General features: G+C 39.7%; 1 protein-coding gene across 10 annotated transcripts in view; it reads right to left on the bottom strand.

Annotated features, from left to right (window-relative positions):
* PHF11 (PHD finger protein 11) overlaps window positions 1-19,709 on the bottom strand; it is a 34,572-nt gene extending 14,863 nt beyond the window's left edge. For 3 of the 10 annotated variants that reach the window (XR_010150715.1, XR_010150714.1, XR_010150713.1), the window contains exons 1-3: window positions 19,041-19,522; window positions 8,941-9,062; window positions 683-790 (exon numbers count right to left, since the gene is read on the bottom strand). Coding sequence is in view for 7 of the 10 variants with exons in the window: in XM_001155776.5 (XP_001155776.1) it covers window positions 683-790; window positions 8,941-9,062; window positions 19,041-19,134 (324 nt within the window). In the remaining 3 variants the exon portion in view is untranslated. Of the gene's footprint in view, window positions 1-682; window positions 791-8,940; window positions 9,063-17,909; window positions 18,072-18,543 lie in introns of all 10 variants that reach the window. The other 7 variants (XM_063792556.1, XM_063792555.1, XM_063792557.1 and 4 more) reach the window with 7 other exon arrangements.
* Window positions 19,710-20,995: the final 1,286 nt, after the last annotated feature.

Here is a 20,995-nt window from a genome sequence, read left to right as displayed (position 1 = left end):
CAGAGAGGAAGAACCTGGGCCCCTGATGACATTATCAAGCCACTCAATCAACCAACTTGGAAAGCAGGTGTTTTCTCTGATCAAGTGAAAAAGTAAGTATCCTCTTTGTAAAAGTCTGTTTGACTTGAGCTTTCTTCTACTTACAGCAAAAGCATTCTAACTCAGATCACTTTACTGGTGAAGTATATGGTAGTTTATTTTAAAATATTAAATGTTGGCCGGGCGTGGTGGCTCACACCTGTAATCCCAGCACTTTGGGAAGCCAAGGCGGGCAGATCACCTGAGGTCAGGAGTTCGCGACCAGCCTGGCCAACATGGTGAAACCCTGTCTCTACTAAAAATACAAAAATTTGCCAAGCATGGTGGCCCATGCCTGTAATCCTAGCTACTCGGGAGGCTGAGGCAGGAGAATCGCTTGAACCCAGGAGGCGGAGGTTGCAGTGAGCTGAGACCGCGTCACTGCACTCTAGCCTGGGCAACAAGAGCAAAACTCCGTATCAAAAAAAAAAAAAAAAAATTAAATGTTGTTAAGTTGAATTGAGGTTTCCAATACAGTTCCTACTTCTTCCAGCTCTCCAAGATGCTTCTCTATCCCTGGTGTATCAGTCAAATAGACTCCTTTGGAATGCATTCCTTGAGGGTCTGTTCATCCAGTATAAGAAATAACATCATTTACACTTACCAACTTCCTTCCTCTCTGGATTTCTTTCTTTACTGATTCCACATCAAAACTTCTATCAGGATTAAGTGGATCCTGATCCTCACATTCCACAAGTCCTGAAGAATACAGCTGCAGATTGGAAAAAAAAATCCAGAGTATGCACAAAGTAATATTGAAAGCTACATGTCAGAAAATCATACCAAAAGTGGAAAATCAAACCAGGAGTGGGAAATGGACTGGGGGTAAAACAGTGGCAACTTTGGGGGTGGATGAGCAGACCATAAGCCATCCCATTTCTCTGGGAATGACCCTGGTTTCCAGGCATGTTTTATACTTTGTAATCCTGACCTCTAATAACTCATTGACCTGGGTGGAACCCTGATGCCAAGCTGGGTCAGTCTGATCCCCTATCCTAAAAGTGTGGAATGGGCTTTGAGCAATAGCTGAAGCCACGTGGTTAGAGCAAGTCAGTCTGCAAAGAAAGAAAAACAAGGGCTAGAAAGAGGACATTCTAGGTTCCCAATGGCTTTCTAGCTGTTTCTTACACCCACCTGCATGCCTGCCTTTAGGAAACATGAAATGCCCCCAAAACCTTATCATAAACCCTCTTTTATGTTTAGGCTGGCTCAAGTCTCTATGTGCTACTTGAAACCAGAAGACTCCAAATCTGAATTGAAGATGAATGTTTCACATATTACACTCAAATAACAAAAGGGCATGAGAAACATAAGAGTAAATTTTGGTGACATTGGCATAGGCGAAGATTTCTTATAAAAATCAGAAAGCATAAAGAAAAAGTAAGTTGGATTCCATCGAAATAAAAATTGTCTTTGAAAGACATTGCTAAGAAAACAAAGAGGCAAGCCAGAGACTGGGAGAAAATATTCACAATACATATCTCTGACAAAAGACTTGTATCCAGATTTTAGAAAACACTTACAACTCAATAATAAGACAATTCAATTAAAAGTGGGCACAAAATTTGAATAGACACTTCATGAAAGAAGGTTTATGAATGGCAAATGAGCACATGAGAAGATGCTCAATATCATTAACCCTTAGGCATATTAAAGCCATAGTGAGATGCAATATATATCTACTAGACTGCCTAAAATAACAAGACCCAGTGTTGATGAGGATGTGGAGCAAATGAAATTCTTACATATTATTGGTAGAAATGTAAAATAATGCAATCACTTTTAAGGTTAAACATACACTAACTTTATGACTCGGTAATTCTACTTCTAGCTATTTACCCAAGACAAACATAACCAAACAAGAAAAGGAGACTGAGTGCCCCAAATTAAGGGTAAATAAATAAAATTGTCCTTATTTAAAGATGAGGATTGTCCACATACAATATATCCAGGTAAATCTAGAGACTTTTTAGAACTAATAAGACTTTGGTAAGGTTGCTGGATGAGATCAACAAATAAAAATCAATAGTGTTCATATATACTGATAATAGCTCATTTAAAAAGACTTTAGAAAAAAGTAACAAAACAAAACAAAAAACAAGCCCAGAATATGCCTAACCCCAAGTTCTATACCTCTACAGATAAAAATTACTGAATAGCCAGGTGCGGTGGCTCACGCCTGTAATCCCAGCACTTTGGGAGACCAAGGTAGGTGGATCACCTGAGGTCAGGAGTTCGAGACCAGTCAGGCCAACATGGTGAAACCCCATCTCTACTAAAAATACAAAAAATTAGCTGGGCATGGTGGCAGGTGCCTGTAATCCCAGCTACTCGCGAGGCTGAGGCAGGAGAACTGCTTGAACCTGTGAGGCGGAGGGTGCAGTGAGCCGAGATCGCGCCATCACACTCCAGCCTGGGCAAAAAAAGCGAAACTCCGTCTCAAAAAAAAAAAAAAAAAGCCATTGAACAATTTTGAAATTATGAAAGGCCTAAATAAAGACACAGAGACTCATATACAGATGCTTATAGCTGATTTTTATCATAAGAGCTCCAAACTGGAAATAACACATGTCTACCAACAGATGAATGAATAAGCAAATTGTGATATATGCATACCAATTAAGTACTGTGAAGAATGATAAAGGAACAAGATACAGATACATGCAACATGGATGCATCTAAAACAGTATGCTGAGCAAAGGAAGTGACACAAAGGAGGACAACTATAGGATTCCTTTCATATGAAATCTGAGAAAAGATAAGACAAATCTACAGGGACTTGGGGTAGGAAGGAATTGATTGCACAGAACATTGAGGAAACCCTTTGGGGTAATGGAAATGTTTATATCTTGATGGTGGTAGTGGTTGCATGGGTCTCAACATGTCTCAAAACTTTCTGAATTGGACACTTAAAATGGGTACATTTGATTTTATGTAAATTATGCCAATAAAGTTAACTAAAAAATAGTAGCAAATCAACATCAACAGTATATTAGAATAAAAACATCATGATTGGGCTGGGAGCGGTAGGTAGCTCACGCCTCCAATCCCAACACTTTGGGAGGCTGAGACAGGAGAATCACTTGAGGCCAGGAGTTTGAGATGAGCCTGAGCAACATAGTGGGACCCCCATTTCTACAAAAAGATAAATAAAAAATTAGCTGGGTATGGTGGTACGTGCCTGTAGTCCAAGCTGAGGTGGGAGAATTGCTTAAGCCCAGGAGTTCAAGGCTGCAGTGAGCTATGATTATGCCACTCCATTCCAGCCTGGGGAGACCTTGTCTCAAATAAATAAGTAAAAATAAAACATCACCATTAAATGGTGTTAATCTAAGAATGGTTTCACAGCAGAAAAAATATATAAGTAAAACACACATTACTAACAGAATAAAATGAAAAAACTTAAGACATGATAACCAAATGCAACCCATGAGCTAAAATCTTTTGTTATAAAAAATGTTATTAGGCCAGGTATGGTGGCTCACACCTGTAATTCCAGCATTTGGGAGGCTGAGGTGGGAGGATTGCTTGAGCCCAGGGGTTGGATACCAACCTGGGCAACATGGCAAAACCCCATCTCTACAAAAAGTACAAAACATTAGCTGGGCACAGTGGCACATGCCTATAGTCCCAGCTACTCTGGAGGCTGAGGTGGGAGAATCACTTGAGCCCAGGAGGTCAAAGTTGCAGTGAGGCATGATGGTGCCACTGCACTCCAGCCCTGGGCAACAGAGTGAGACCTTGTCTCAAAAAAAAAGCACACACACACACACGCACACACACGTTATTAGTACAACAGGTGAAACCTCTGGTTTGAGGAATAGACAGTAGTAGTATAACAAAATTTCCTGATTTTGACGTTTATATTGTTATAGTGTGAGAGAATGTCCTTGTGTATTAGTCAGTTCTCACACTGCTAATAAAGACATACGCAAGACTGGGTAATTTATAAAGAAAAAGAGGTTTAATGGACTCACAATTCCACATGGCTGGAGAGGCCTCACAATCACGGAAGAAGGTAAGGGGGAGCAAAGTCATGTTTTACATGGCAGCAGGCAAGAGAGATTTTTGGGGAACTCCTCTTTATAAAACCATCAGATTTCGTGAGATTTATTCACTATCACTATCATGTGAATGGCCTGGGAAAAACCTGCTCCCATGATTCACTTATCTCCACCTGGCTCCACCCTTGACATGTGGGGATTATTACAATTCAAGGTGAGATTTGGGTGGGGACACAGCCAAAGCATATCACCTTATTTGTAGAAAATACATACTAAAGGCTGGGCACAGTGACTCATGCCTGTAATCCCAGAACTTTGGGAGGCTGAGGTGGGTGGATCACGAGGTCAAGAGATCAAGACCATCTTGGCTAACACGTGAAACCCTATCTCTACCACAAATACAAAAAATTAGCTGGGCATGGTGGCATGTGCCTGTAATCCCAGCTACTCGGGAGGCTGAGGCAGGAGAATCGCTTGAACCTGGGAAGTGGAGGTTGCAGTGAGCCAAGATCACACCATTGCACTCCAGCCTGGGGCGACAGAGCAAGACTCTGTCTCAAAAAAAAAAACAAAATCATACTAAACTATTCAGGATAGATTGCATATCATTTAATTTAAAATGGTTCTGACCAAAAAAAGTTCTTTGTACTGTATATGCAACTTTTCCATAAATTTGTAATTTAAAATAAACATCAAATTATGTATATAAAAAAGTGAAATAAAATAAAGCATTTAGCACTGCTTGTGGCCAGAGAGAGAAAAAGAACCCGGATCATTTCAATAGATGCAGAACAAGCATTTCGTAATATTCAATATGCTATAATTTTTAGCAAATTAGAGATAAAGGTAACTTCCTTATTTTAATTAAATGAAATCATTAAGAATGTAAAACATACACAAATTTAATGATAAGATTTTTGGAGCATCCCATTAATATCAGAAGCAAGACAGGACTTCCAAATTTAATTGCTTGTAATCACCGCTATAATTGAATGTTCTGGAAAAACACAAGAAAAAGAGATTAAGAGTCCCCTGAATTAAAGGTAAGTAAATAAAACTGTTCTTATTTAAAGATGAGGATTGTCCACATACAATATATCCAGGTAAATCTAGAGAAGTTTTAGAACTAATAAGACTTTGGTAAGGTTGCTGGATGAGATCAACAAATAAAAATAAATAGTGTTTATATATACTGATAATAGTTCATTTAAAAAGCTTTTAGAAAAAAGTAACAAAACAAAACAAAACAAAACAAAACAAAAAACTTGCCCAGGAATATGCCCAACCCCAAGTTCTATAAGACTACAGATAAAAATTATTTAACAGTTTTGAAATTTATAAAAGACCTAAATAATTGGAGAGACAGACTCTGTTAATGGATGGGAAAAAAAAGACACATTCATATATTATAATATATAATATAGTAATATATTATATATTAATATATGAATATAGTAATATATTCATATATTAATATATGAATATAGTAATATATTATATATTAATGTATGAATATAGTAATATATTATATATTAATATATAATATAGTAATATATAATATATTACTATATGAATATAGTAATATATAATATAGTAATATATTATATATTAATATATGAATATAGTAATATATAATATAGTAATATATTATATATTAATATATGAATATAGTAATATATGAATATAGTAATATATATTAATATATGAATATAGTAATATATGAATATAGTAATATATATTAATATATGAATATAGTAATATATGAATATAGTAATATATGAATATAGTAATATATAATATATTAATATATGAATATAGTAATATATAATATATTAATATATGAATATAGTAATATATTATATATTAATATATGAATATAGTAATATATTATATATTAATATATGAATATAGTAATATATTATATATTAATATATGAATATAGTAATATATTATATATTAATATATGAATATAGTAATATATTATATATTAATATATGAATATAGTAATATATTATATATTAATATATGAATATAGTAATATATGAATACAGTAATATATTATATATTAATATACGAATATAGTAATATATTATATATTAATATATGAATATAGTAATATATGAATACAGTAATATATTATATATTAATATATGAATACAGTAATATATGATATATTAATATATGAATATAGTAATATATATTAATATATGAATATAGTAATATATGAATATAGTAATATATTATATATTAATATATGAATATAGTAATATATTATATATTAATATATGAATATAGTAATATATTATATATTAATATATGAATATAGTAATATATGAATATAGTAATATATTATATATTAATATATGAATATAGTAATATATGAATATAGTAATATATTATATATTAATATATGAATATAGTAATATATGAATATAGTAATATATTATATATTAATATATGAATATAGTAATATATGAATATAGTAATATATTATATATTAATATATGAATATAGTAATATATTATATATTAATATATGAATATAGTAATATATGAATATAGTAATATATTATATATTAATATATGAATATAGTAATATATGAATATAGTAATATATTATATATTAATATATGAATATAGTAATATATGAATATAGTAATATATTATATAGTAATATATGAATATAGTAATATATGAATATAGTAATATATTATATAGTAATATATGAATATAGTAATATATGAATATAGTAATATATTATATAGTAATATATGAATATAGTAATATATGAATATAGTAATATATTATATAGTAATGTATGAATATAGTAATATATAATATAGTAATATATTATATATTAATGTATGAATATAGTAATATATAATATAGTAATATATTATATATTAATATATGAATATAGAAATATATGAATATAGTAATATATTATATATTAATATATGAATATAGTAATATATTATATATTAATATATGAATATAGTAATATATGAATATAGTAATATATTATATAAAATACATATTATTTATATTTATATAATATATAATTAATATATTAATACATAACACATTAATAATATATTAATACATAACACATTAATATATTAATACATACTGCATTAATAATATATTAATACATACTGCATTAATAATATATTAATACATACTGCATTAATAATATATTAATACATACTGCATTAATAATATATTAATACATACTGCATTAATAATATATTAATACATATAATATGCGAATGCATCTTTTTCCCATCCATTAACAGGTTCTGTCTCTCTAATTATTTATATTAATTATTTATAATATATTATAATATATGAATGTGTCTATTTTTTTCCCAAATTCATCTATAAATGCAATGCAATTCCAATCAAAATTCCAAAAGGTATTTTGGTCAAACATGAAAAGCTGATCCACAAATTCAAAGTGCCAAAATAAAAGCCAAGGCTAGTAATAAAGCCATAGTGCAGTCGTCCCTCAGTGTCTGCAGGGGATTGGTTCCAGGAACCCCCGAGGCTACCAAAATCCGTGAATGCTCAGTTCCCTTATTTAAAAAGCATAGCATTTTCGTATAACCTACACACATCCTCCTGTATACAGATGGTCCCCAACTTACAATGGTTCAACTTAACAGTTTTTTCTGACTTTACAATAGTGCATGCATTCAGTAGAAATAGTACTTCAAGTACCCATAAACCATTCTGTTTTTCACTTTCAATACAGTATTCAATAAATTTTATGAGATATTCAAGACTTTGTTATAAAACAGGCATTGCATTAGATGATGTGCCCAACTGTGGGCTAACGTAAGTGTCCTGAACATGTTTAAGGTGAGCTAGACTAAGCTATGATGTTTGGTAAGTTAGGTGTATTAAATGGTACAATCTCTTTGAAGAACAATTTGGCGTATTTAGTCAAGTACAGAACACCACATTCCTGTGCCTAACAATTCTGCTCTTAGCTGTATAGCCTAGACTAGGGAAATTCTCACATGAGAAGGAGACCTAGACAAGAATGTTCATGACGACTTGTTAGTCATAGAAAACAATACTGGAAAAACTAAATGCCCATTCACAGAACAGTTAATGGTAATATAGTCATGAAATCGAACATCATATTTAAAATGAAGGACTTAGAGCTATGTTTACCAACATGGATAAATCTCAGAATTCTGTAGACTTTGATAGAAATTATACCTGGGTAGAAGGTCTATCAGTGTCTGTTATATTTTAAATATTTCATTAAAATATCTATAAAGAAGCTTCTTCAGCACAATTCTTTCTCTTTGTGTATTTAACCACTTATAAATAAAATTACCAGTAATCATAGGTGATAAGTTCTGAAACAGTTCAAAGTCAGAAAAATATGCTCCCCAGGCCCGGGCACGGTGGCTCACACCTGTAATCCCAGCACTTTGGGAGGCCGAGGTGGGCAGATCACGAGGTCAGGAGATCGAGATCATCCTGGCTAACACGGTGAAACCCCATCTCTACTAAAAATACAAAAAAAATTAGCCTGGCATGGTGGCGGGCACCTGTAGTCCCAGCTACTCGGGAGGCTGAGGCAGGAGAATGGCGTGAACCCGGGAAGCGGAGCTTGCAGTGATTCAAGATTGCGCCACCACACTCCAGCCTGGGTGACAGAGTGAAACTCCGTCTCAAAAAAAAAAAAAAAAAAAAAAAAAAAGAAATGCTCCCCAATCTTCACCTAAAAGCCCAAACCATGGCCAACTTGTTATTCTTTGTATCCAAAGTGTTGTTTATCTATTCTTGTGTGTCCTACACTAAAAGTACTCATGTACTTTGAAGTATGTTTTCAAGTAACTTACCAAACAATTCTCATGAGCAGCTATATTCTCTGATTGTGCAAAGTACAGGACATTATACTCGACATCTTTGGGGCAGAGTGCACATGTCCTTTTTTCCATCTTTTCTGCAACCTGAAAGACACCTATAAGTAATATCCCTGGTGAGAAATGGAAAAGTGGAATTTCTTGGTCTCACTAACTCCTCTTCCAGTCTTCAAGTGGAAGGCAGGGCACTTGTTTTTATGAGAGAGTCTTAATTCCCAGAGAGACAAAATATTGGGGACCCAAGTGAAAAGGCTATTTATTTTTTATTTTTTACTATGCTAATAGAAGAAAAGAATTAATGAGTTCACTTCTAAATGCCTAATAATGAGGATAACTTCTTCTTTTTAAAATGTAGAGACAAGAGGCTTGTTCAGTTGACCAGGCTGGAGTGCAGTGGCTCACTGCAGCCTTGAACTCCCAACCTCAAGTGGTCCTCTCAAGTCACTGGGACTATAGGTGCATGCCACCAAAGCCAGCTAATTTTTTTTTTTTTTTTTTTAGAGACCAGGGTCTTGCTACCTTGCCAAGGCTGTTCTCAAGCTCCTGGCCTCAAGTGATCCTTCTGCCTTGGCATTTCCAAAGTGCTGGGATTACAGGCACGAGCTACTGTGCCTGGCCAAAATGAGGAAGACCTTTATTCAAGAAACATAACCAGGAATTTAAATACAGGCAAACCTCTCAAAACACTGCTTTGCCCATAGCAAGCTCTCAATAATAATCATTATCGTCATTACAAATGAAGAAGAAAACAATGGCATATTAAGAAATAGTGCTCTGGTTAATTATCTATTTAAAAAGTTAGAATCCTAATGCCATACTGTATTCAAAAATAAATTCTATGAGAATTAAAGACATAAATGAGCAATGTACTTTAAGTGTGCTTTAATTCAATATCATGATTAGTTAGGAAAGATACATGAAGGTAGGAAGTAGATTTTCTTTTTTTAAGGCAAAGAATGGAAAAAAGGAAAGAAATCTAAGGGAAGAAGAGGTAGGAAGAAAAGGCAAGAGGCAGAGAGAGGGAGAAGAAAGCCAGCTGTTGAGATCTCCACCCATGTGTCAGTAAGAGGCAAGGTTTTTGAACTGGTTATTTGCTATTTGGCCACAAGAATTCGTTTAAGATTTTTTTGCCCATTGCAATGTTCATCCTCTTACTTCCTTTGATTTTCTGTAGTAGAAAACAGCTTTTATTTATAATTTTCAAATTTTAGTTTTGAAAGAAAGATTTATTTTACCATTTAATGGGAAAAGTTTTCAATTTAGATGAGGTTAACTGCTTAAGTGATCCCTAAGTCTCTTCTGTTATCCAAATCTCTTCTCTGTCTCTTTAAGTTAGGTCTTTCATTTCACCAAGTCAGAAGGCTGCATTTGGAGCTAGCGTTTATTTCACATTCTGATCAGTTTCTTCTTTAATTTCTGTTTCTTGGATTTGGGTCCCACCTACCGGGGACACAAATTAACAGTCCCCAGCTTCCCACCAAGCAAGAAAAAAGGGTAAGATAGAGTGAAAACTGCTCAGACGGAATGAGCTAGCTGTTTTTTTCATTCATGTCTAACAACCAAAAATTTGGGAGTATCTTTTTTTTTTAGACAGAGTCTCGCTCTGTCACTCAGGTTGGAGTGCAGTGGCGCAATGATGGCTCACTGCAACCTCTGCCTCCAGGGCTCAAGTGATCCTCCCACCTCAGTCTCCCACCTCAGTAGCTGGGACCACAGATATAGGCCACCATGTCTGGCTAATTTTTGTATTTTTTTTTTTTAGAGACGGGGGTCCCATTATGTTGCCCAGGCTGGTCTCAAACTCCTAGGCTCAAGATCAGCCTGCTTGGCCTCCCAAAGTGCTGAGATTACAAGTGTGAGCCACTGCACCCAGCCTGAGAGCATTTCTTGTGTTTGAGTCACTATGTTGTGCACTCTAGACCGATGCTGTCCAACAAGAAACATAAAACAAGACACAAATGTGAGCCACAGATATCACTGAAAACTTTCTAGGAGCCTCATTAAAAAAATCAAAAAGGAGGCTGGGCATAGTGGCTCACGCCTGTAATCCCAGAACTTCGGGAGGCTGAGGTGGGTGGATCACCTGAGGTCAGGAGTTCAAGACCAGCCTGGCCAACATGTCACTACTAAAAATACAAAAAAATTAGCCCAGTATGGTGGCACACACCTGTAATTCCAGCTACTTGGGAGGCTGAGGCACGAGAATTGCTTGCACCCAGGAGGCAGAGGCTGCAGTGAGCTGAAATTGTGCCACTGCACTCCAGCCTGGGCAACAGAGTGAGGCTCTGTCTCAAAAACGACACAAACAAACAAACAAAAAACCCAAAAAAGAAACAGGTGAAGCTAATAATGTGCTTTATGCAACCAAATATGTCAAAGAACTTACATCCTTTCAACATTTAGTCAATATAAAAGTTATTCATTCCTTTGTACAGAGTCTTTGAAGTCCAGTGTGTATTCTGTGCTTATAGCATGTCTCAATAGGACCAGTCACATTGTACGTGCTCAACAGCTATCTGTGGTGAGGGGCTCCTCTAGTGAATAGTAGAGCAGAGGACGTAAAGAAATGTTGTGAGATAGAACTGGTGTCTGCAAGAAGCTTACGAAATAAACAGGGAGACTAAATAGCAGTTAGGAAAATAAAATGGCAGAATTAAGTGTCACAAAGTGCAACTGCCAAGTGAGTGGGAATTCCAATACACGCTAAGGAGGTAGCCGAGGAAGTGCTCCTCGTGGGAAGGAGTATTGTCAAGGGCAGGGGCCTGGAACTGGTACAACCTGGAGAGAAGGGAAAGGTGGGGTGGGTTGGGGTATGGGGTAGGAGGAACACTGTAGAGGGAGGCAGCCATATGGGAAAAGGCCCAGAGATCGGAGCTGAGACAGTAAGGCAGCCAGGCTGAGGAGGAGAGGCTGCACAGGAAGCTGGGAAAGGATTTGAGAAACGTGTTGAAAGGCTGCCAAGGAGGATGTCTGAGCAGGAGAAGCACATGATGACAAAGTTGTTTAAGAAGGTCAATCTTGGTCGGGCACGGTGCTCACGCCTGTAATCCCTGCACTTTGGGAGGCCGAGGTGGGTGGATCACAAGATCAGGAGATCGAGACCATCCTGGCTAACATGGTGAAACCCCATCTCTACTACATTAAAAAAAAAAAATTAGCTAGGCGTGGTGGTGCATGCCTGTTATCCCAGCTACTCGGGAGGCTGAGGCAGGAGAATCCCTTGGACCTGAGAGGCAGAGGTTGCAGTGAGCCAAGAATGCGCCACTGCACTGTGGCCTGGGCAACAAGAGTGAAACTCCGTCTCAAAACAAACAAACAAATAAACGTATTATCAAGGTACAGTTAGGACAGAAGGTTAGATGATGAAGTCAAAGGAAAGAACACGAAATGCAGAGAGAAGTGGATCATAATCTGGACTTACGAATGTAACATGCAGTAAGGTCACAATCCCATTTCTTCTCTAAGGCACTCATGTCCTTAGCCCATTTTTCTGTTGAGTTACTATTTTCTTATTGGTTTATAACGTCAGGGTATTAACCCTTTGTTAGTCATATATGTGGTCTTTTAACTTTGTTTATAATATTCTTTGATATACAGAATATTTAAATGTTTTACTTGATGAAATTACAACAATCATTTATTTTATGATTTCTGCTCTTGGGTGAGATGGACATAGAAAACACTTACCTCTGTTTTCTTCTAGAATTTTAATTTATTTTAATTAATCAATTTATTTATTTTGAGACAGGGTCTTGCCCTGTCACCCAAGCTTGGAGTGCAGTGGCATGATCATGGCTCACTGCAGCCTCAACCTCCCCAGCTCAAGTGATCCTCTCACCTCAGCCTCCAAAGTAGCTGGGATTACAGGTGCATGCAACCACATCTAGCTAATTTTTAAATTTTTGTGTAGAGGAGGGATCTTGCCATGTTGTCCAGGATGGTTTCGAACTCCTAGGCTCAAGTGATCCTCCCTCCTGAGCCTCCCAAAGTGCTGGGATTACAGGCATGAGGCACCATGTCCTGCCTTAATTTATTTTTAGAATTAAAATATTGGCCGGGCGCGGTGGCTCACACCTGTAATCCCAGCACTTTGGGAGGCTGAGGCGGGTGGATCACTTGAGGTCAGGAGTTCGAGACCAGCCTGACCAACATGGTGAAACCCTGTCTCTACTAAAATTACAAAAATTAGCCGGGCATGGTGGTGGACACCTATAATCCCAGCTACTCGGGAGGCCGAGGCAAGAGAATCGCTTGAACCCGGGAGGAGGAGGTTGCAGTGAGCTGAGATTGCGCCACTGCATGCTAGCCTGGGCGACAAGGGCGAAACTCCTCAAAAAAACAAAACAAAATGAAACAAAAAAAGAATTAAACTATTCATGAACATAGAATAAATTGTTTTGTAATGTATGAGATGGGAATCTAACTTATATTCATAATGGTTAGCCACTAATTTAAAATCTCCTTTTCATATAGTTGGATCTGTTCCTCCTGTGCTTCTGTTTTATTCCATTGAACAATGCTACACTTAAAATTTTCAATGTTTTAGAATATATGTTAATATTTGACAACACAAAGTCCCTTGCCCTAGGATGAAACTGGGGGAAAAACATCCCAATATTCTAATCACCTCAGACCCAAAATCTACTTTGATAGAATACTGTGTTCTTATTAAAGGACACTCAAAACAGACATTAAAACTTGTAAAGTACAGGCTTAAAAAAAGCCAGTGGGGCTGGGCGTAGTGGCTCACACCTATAATCCCAGCACTTTGGGAGGCCGAGGCAGGCGGATCACCTGAGGTCGGGAGTTCAAGAGCAGCCTGACCAACATGGAGAAACCCCGTCTCTACTAAAAATACAAAATTAGCCAGGCATGGTGGCGCATGCCTGTAATCCCTGCTACTCGGGAGGCTGAGGCAGGAGAATCGCTTGAATCTGGGAGGTGGAGGTTGCGGTGAGCCGAGATCGCACCATTGCACTCCAGCCTAGGCGACGAGAACAAAACTCCATTTCAGAAAAAAAAAAAACAAAAAACAAAAGTTGGTGACTCCCAAATTAAAAGCGATACTATCTGACAGGATATGCAGCTGCCTCTTGTTGTATAAGGGCTGAACATTTTTGTACAACATTGCTTGTTTCTGTGCACTGGGCAGAGCTGTCAAGTCACTGATACCTGAGCTGAGCTCCCAAGTACTTGGGTTCCAAGAGTCTTGGCATCTGGGAATACAGAGGTGGTTTGTATTCTCTGACAACGGGGAATACAGAGAAGAACAAGACAGATATGCTGACAACACTGCTGTGCTAGACCCTGAGTTTGTCTTCAGTGCAGATGGATTAAAAACATGGGGTGGGACCCACAGGTTCTCCCTAGTGGCTTTTTCCTGCTAAATCCCCCCATATCACAGTGTCCTAATGGATTTCGGCTCTTCTAGCTCTTTTAATCTTCTAGACTGGAGGAAGTGTGTAATTCTCTGCAGTTGGGGAGTCACACTGAGGACTTTTACACAGACAGGCATCTCTCACTATGGGAGTCACACTGAGGACTTTTACACAGACAGGCATCTCTCACTATCTGAACTCTTGCTATGTGTTATCTGAAACTCATGGACCACATAAATTTGGACAGTTTGGTATCCCTCACCATCTGAACTCAGGAACTGTAAGATTCAGAGAGGGAGGGATACCTAAAGGTGTGTCATGGAGGCTGAGGTCTTTTAGGGAAGAGCCCATTGGTTTTCATCAGTAGCTGGGACCAAGAATAGTCAGCAGGGCTTTCCAGGCTCCTTTCTAGGGGGGTTTAGCAACCCTGAGGACTCACAGAGCCTGACCCGACAAGATTGCAGAATTTTAGAATTCTCACAAATGAAACTGAGAGCCAAGAAAGTTTATACAGAATGAAACCACAGAAAGATCACAAGCCTGGAATATAAGAACTATGACTAATTCAAACAACACAGTGATTCTTAATCTCTCCGGCAATCTGCAGGCCCACTTCAATGTGGAAATGGATTGCCAAGGCTCTAGCTTCTACTCTTAAAGCCCTCCAGCCAAGGGTAATACACCAAGGGCACAGAATCTGGGGTAGCCAGGAAGCATGGTCAAGGAACACATTCTGCCACTAAAGAAATGGGTGAAACAGTTGGAATGGGATTCACTAATCCTATCATTTCATTTAGAATCCCCTTCCAGTATAGATTTGTTCTGGACTGGTAACTAATTTATGGTGCTGGTTTGGAGATTTCCTCCTTTCTTCTCCTTTTATCATTAGTGTTTATTGCAATTTACTATTTTAGTTCTTCCACTGTTTGCTGGATGTGTAGAAGCCAATTTTATCACTGGTCCAGTGAATGCCTACCTGAACTGGATACAGACCAAAACAGTAGACATTACCTAGAGGCTTGGCAAGGAACTTGGTAATGGCCTTGGAGAATGAATGGTTCTATCACATTATCTCAGGATGAAGTGGCTAGATATGACTTTGGCAGAAGTTGAGTGTGACTGAATTTGGTTTTGGTATAGCTAGAATTCATTACTGGGAACAGAATGCATCACTGGGAACATCTTTAGAAGGTATAAATAGGAATAAGGATGTGTGTGTTATAGAGGAGGGACCATGGGGAGTCTAAGGATAGGATATTCAATGGACTCCTTTAGGGTATCTGTTCAGCTCACAATGATGCGTACACAATGACCCCCAGCAGGCATGTTTGTACTTCATTCCTGTAGACATAGCTGATAGTCCCAGAGGACCTGCCCATCTCTCAGATATACAGAATTCAGGATAGAAGATTTCAGTTCAGATTGGACTGGTTTCTTAAAGAAGAAGATGTAAAAACTGAGAGGCTGCAAGGGCAGCCATCTTCTATACCATCACAGGAAAACTGGATCAGAGAAAGAGAAGAACAAAGCAGATACACTGAGAGATGCAGAAATAAGAGATAAAGGAGAGTGTTGTCAAAGTTTATAATGGCTTCTCAGGTCCTAGTCCTCAGCCCTTTCTGTAAGATGCTAAAGCATCCATGCTCTGGGGGTCTGTGAGTCTGGTTTTCCTGCTTACTACTAATAAGCATCCCTCATGCTTAAATTACATCAAATTGTTTTTGTAGTACTTGCAGCCAGTTCGTGCTTATTAACACTGGAAGGACCATGACTTGATCTGTGTGTGTGCACTCACATGTTTATATGTGTGTGTGCCCATGTGTGTTTAAGAGAAAGACAGTGCTGGCAGCGGTGTGGAAGGTGGACTGCCTTACCCTCAGGGTCTTTTACCTAGTCTATTCCAGTGATCTCTTGTCCTTGTCTCTATTTTCCCTGTCATGATCCCACTGCATTCTTTATATTACCGTCAGAATGATCTATCTGAAATGTATTACGTTACTGTCAAAATGATCTACCTGAAATGCACTATGCTACTGTCAGAATGATCTACCTGAAATGTACTATGCTACTCTCAGAATGATCTACCTGAAATGTGCTAGGTTACTGTCAGAATGATCTACCTGAAATGTACTAGGTCACTGTCAGAATGATCTAACGGAAATGTACTAGGTTACAGTCAGAATGATCTAACGGAAATGTACTAGGTTACAGTCAGAATGATCTATCTGAAATGTACTAGGTTACTGTCAGAATGATCTACCAGAAATGTACTAGGTTACTGTCAGAATGATCTATCTGAAATGTACTAGGTTACTGTCAGAATGATCTACCGGAAATGTACTAGGTTACTGTCAGAATGATCTACCGGAAATGTACTAGGTTACTGTCAGAATGATTTACCAGAAATGTACTAGGTTACTGTCAGAATGATCTACCGGAAATGTACTATGTTACTGTCAGAATGATCTACCTGAAATGGACATCTGCTCACATTTCCCCATCACCTACAGAAGTCAAGCTCCGTAGTGTTATATACAAGTACATTCATTCCTTCAACAAATATTTAATGAGGACTTACTATTACTTAATATTTAATGAGTACCTACTATGTCCTACTACTACTACTAGGCCAACCAGTCTAGGCACTAAGGATAGAAGAGAGTAAGACAAATTTACATGCCAGTGGCCAGTGGTAGAGACAGGCATTAAACAAGTTTTGTTTTGTTTTCCAGGTAGTGATAAGTGCTGTAGAGAAAGAATAGAGCAGGAGAAGGAGGTAGAGAGTGACAGGAGCAGGGGCAAGGGGTGCTCTTTTAGACAGGATGGGCAGGCAAGGTTGAGGGAAGCTGTATATGAGCAGACACCTGAATATGATGGGGAACTAATATGGGGTAATGTGGCAATGAGTTTTCCTTGCAGAGAATAGCAAATGGAAAGATCCTGAGGCAGGGACAGCTTTGGTGGCTTAGAGGACCTACAAGGTAGCAGGGTAGCAGAGTCATTAAGATGGGCAGGAGTCAAATCAGATAAGGACATGGGGTAAACTGCAGGCCAGGCTCACAGATTGTTCTGAGAGTCATGGGAGACTATTGGTGGGTTTTGAGTAGGAGAATCACATTTGCTTTTTGTTTTTCAAAAAGCATTTTGGCCGCTCTGCAGGCCTGCCTGTATTAAAGGCTAGAATAGAAGCCAGGAAAGCAATAGTCCAGACAGAAGATCATGATGGCGTAGGCTTGGGTGGCAGTAATGGAAGTGGTGAGAAGCAGTCAGGCTCCAGATACAGTCAGGCTGAACACAGAACTGGCTGGCCTGACTGATGCATTAGAAGGGGTGTCGGGAGGAAAGAGAGGCCCTGAGGAGCCACTAAGGTTTTTGCAAGGAGCACCTGGGCGAATGGAATGGGCTGGTGGTTGAGCAGGTTTGGAGTACCTGAATACAGTGGAGGAAACAAGAATTCTCTTTGGGACATACTCAGTTTGAGATCATTTCAGACATGGAAGAAGTTGGTTATACCAGTCTGGAGTTTGGGGAAGAGGTAAGGATGGAAGCGCATCTCCCGTGACTTACCTTACAGTCCATATGTATACCAATGAATGAAATATCCAACTGATTGGCTTGTGGTTGCCACGTATGATGTTTACGTATGACGTTTTGTGGTTTGGTGCCTTTGTGTCATCCTCTCTGCTGGGAACACCCCTTCAACTTTTCCACATTTGGCTGAGTCTTGCCCTTTAAAGGTAAGCCCAGGAAACATGGAGAAACCCTCTCTACTAAAAATACAAAATTAGCCGGGCGTAGTGGCACATGCCTGTAATCCCATCCACTCGGGAGGCTGAGGCAGGAGAATCGCTTGAACCCGGGAGGCAGAGGTTGCAGTGGGCCGAGATCGCGCCTTTGCACTCCAGCCTGGGCAACAAGAGTGAAACGCCTCTCACAAAAAAAAAAAAAAAAAAAAAAAAAAAAAAAAAAAAGGGTAAGCCCAGCCATCCTCTCCTCAAAAAGCTTTCCCTGAACACTGGGAGTCAGGAGTCTCTCATCTGTACCTCTGTGGTTCTGACCTCCTCATTAAAGTTGCCTAGTAGAGTCTCTAGGGCAGGGTCTGCCTAACTCATCTTTGAATGCTCAGGACCTTGCCCTGAGCCTGGCACACCGTTTGGAGCTATACACACACGCAAGGGCAGGAACACATCAGAAGACCCACCCACTTAAGTAGAGGGCCGGGGAGGACTGGAACGACTGGAGAAGGGGAGACGGGTTCCAGTCACGTCCTCCGTGAACGTGAGACCCAGCTCTTCCCTCAGGGCCGCCCCCTGCCTCACCGCATCAGGGCGCTCCTCCACTGTCCTGGTTTACCGGTGAGCGGAGGGGCGCTAGGAGAGTTGACATCGGTTGTGGTGGAAGCACCGGGCTGTCACCCGCGGGGGAGGTAAACCGAAGCGTGCCCACCACTCGCGCGAAACCATGGGCAGTCAGAGCCACCTGTGGAACTGGCCTGGGCCGCGCCCTGTCCTCTGGCCCCCTCCCCCACCAACAGGCACGCGATTGGTGAGCCAAGTTCGTCCAGCGCCGCCCCGGCGTCTGGGGCCCCGGCCCGGAGTAGGGGCAGGTCGGGCCGCCATGCGGCCACGACCGGAAGGCAGGCCCCTTGACCGGGCCCGTCGCTGCCCAGCCCCGCCCGCCCGTCCCCGCGGTACACACCGGTGGGAAGGAGGAGCGCCTCCTGCGCGGGCTGGGCCTCCGGGCTGCTGGCGCCGAGCACCCTCTCGGGCCGGGGCGGCGACGCCTGGGCCATGACTGTGCTGCAGCTGCGGGTGGCGGCCGGATAGCGAGATCCCGGAAGTGCCCCAGCTGCACTAGGTTTCGTTTTCTTAAATCTGGGCTGTCGCTTTGAGTCACTAGCCGGCCCGGGGAAAGTTGGGTGTGCAGAGGGGTTGTCACACACACTGCTCCAGATTCCAGTCTACTTAATTTGAATAGCTTAAAAAACCCAAACGCCGGGAGCAGTGGCTCACGCCTGTAATCCCGGCACTTTGGGAGGCCGAGGAGGGCGGATCACGAGGTCAGGAGTTCAAGACCAGCCTAACCAACATGCTGAAACCCCGTCTCTACTAAAAATACAAAAATTAGCTGGGCATGGTGGCGCGTGCCTGTAATCCCAGCTACTCCAGACACTGAGGCATGAGAATCGCTTGAACCGGGAGGCGGAGCTTGCAGTGAGCCGAGATCGCGCCACTGCACTCCAGCCTGGGCTACAGAGCGGGACTCCGTCTCAAAACAAACAAACAAACAAACACAAAAAACAAACAAACAAAAAAACCCCAAACGCCAGGCTTCCCTACTCCACCCCCCACAACTCAGCGGGAGAAACAATCACTCTCCTGAGGGTTCCTCCTAAAAACTATCATACTGGCCGGGTGGGCGCGGTGGCTCACGCCTGTAGTTCCAGGACTTTGGGAGGCCGAGGTGGGCGAATCACGAGGTCAGGAGTTCGAGACCAGCCTGGTCAACATGGTGAAACCCCGTCTCTACTAAAAATACAAAAATTAGCCGGGCTTGGTGGCGGGCGCCTGTAATCCCAGCTACTCGGGAGGCTGAGGCAGGAGAATCGCTTGAACCCGGGAGGCGGGGGTTGCAGTGAGCCAAGATTGCGCCACTGCACTCCTGCCTAGGCGCCAGACTAACCAGAGAGAGCCAGACTCCCTCTCAAAAAAAAAAAAAAAAAAAAAAAAAAAAAAAAAAAAAAATTATCATACTGAGTTTGGCTTAAATAAGCATATCTTAAAAGGACGCAGAATTAGCCGATCCTAAATCCAGTTGCCAGTAGCAAGCCTTTATTTAGCACCCACAGGGTACAGAGCACCATACAAGATGAGGTTTTCAGTGAATCTAACATAAATGCATATAATTATAGTTAAAAAATAAGTTGTTCTGGAAAAAAGACATATAATAGTTGGTGGTTTGCTGAGGAATTAATCAAAGGAAAACCGGAGGTCTTCCACTTTCAGCAGGTTGTAAAGAGGAAGACTGCCAACTAGGGATAGCAGAAGAGAGAACATTAAGAAGGACAATTTGTATAGTCTTGACAACTATGAAATGAATTGCAGAAGAGTGTGGGGTCTGCAAAACAGGGAAGTGAGCAGACCCTAGCAGCCAATTTTTTTTTTTTTTTGCCCTCCACGCAGGAGGATGAAAGAGTATTTCTTGCCAGGCCAAAATGAAAGGCCCTTTATAAAGAGACTGACATTAGGGTGTTCCCCAGCAAGACAGCTCAGGTAGGTCATAGTAAAACAAACAGCCCTTTACCACACTCTCAGCTTACAGTAAGCTTTTTGGTGTTCCACACTTAAATATGAGTAGACTACCAAGACCATTAACTCTGAGGAAAGCCTATAATGTGAACAACCAAAACAAACATACAGGGGAAACAAAGAAACAAACCCTGGAGGACACAGATTATGCCAAAAGAATACAGAGATGCATGCATGTATGTGTATGTATATGTGTGTGCATATACATACATAAACACACAAACATCTTCAAGGAGATAAAATACTGCAACCATGAGCCAAAATAGGATGCTATTAAAAAAAAAGAATACTCAGAGAAGGGGAGCGCTTATAAATTAAAAATATGAGACAATATGAGACTAGAAA

This window comes from Pan troglodytes, chromosome 14, assembly GCF_028858775.2.
Source record: "Pan troglodytes isolate AG18354 chromosome 14, NHGRI_mPanTro3-v2.0_pri, whole genome shotgun sequence".
NCBI classification, from domain to species: Eukaryota; Metazoa; Chordata; class Mammalia; order Primates; family Hominidae; genus Pan; species Pan troglodytes.
This window is presented reverse-complemented; position numbering and strand designations above follow the sequence as displayed.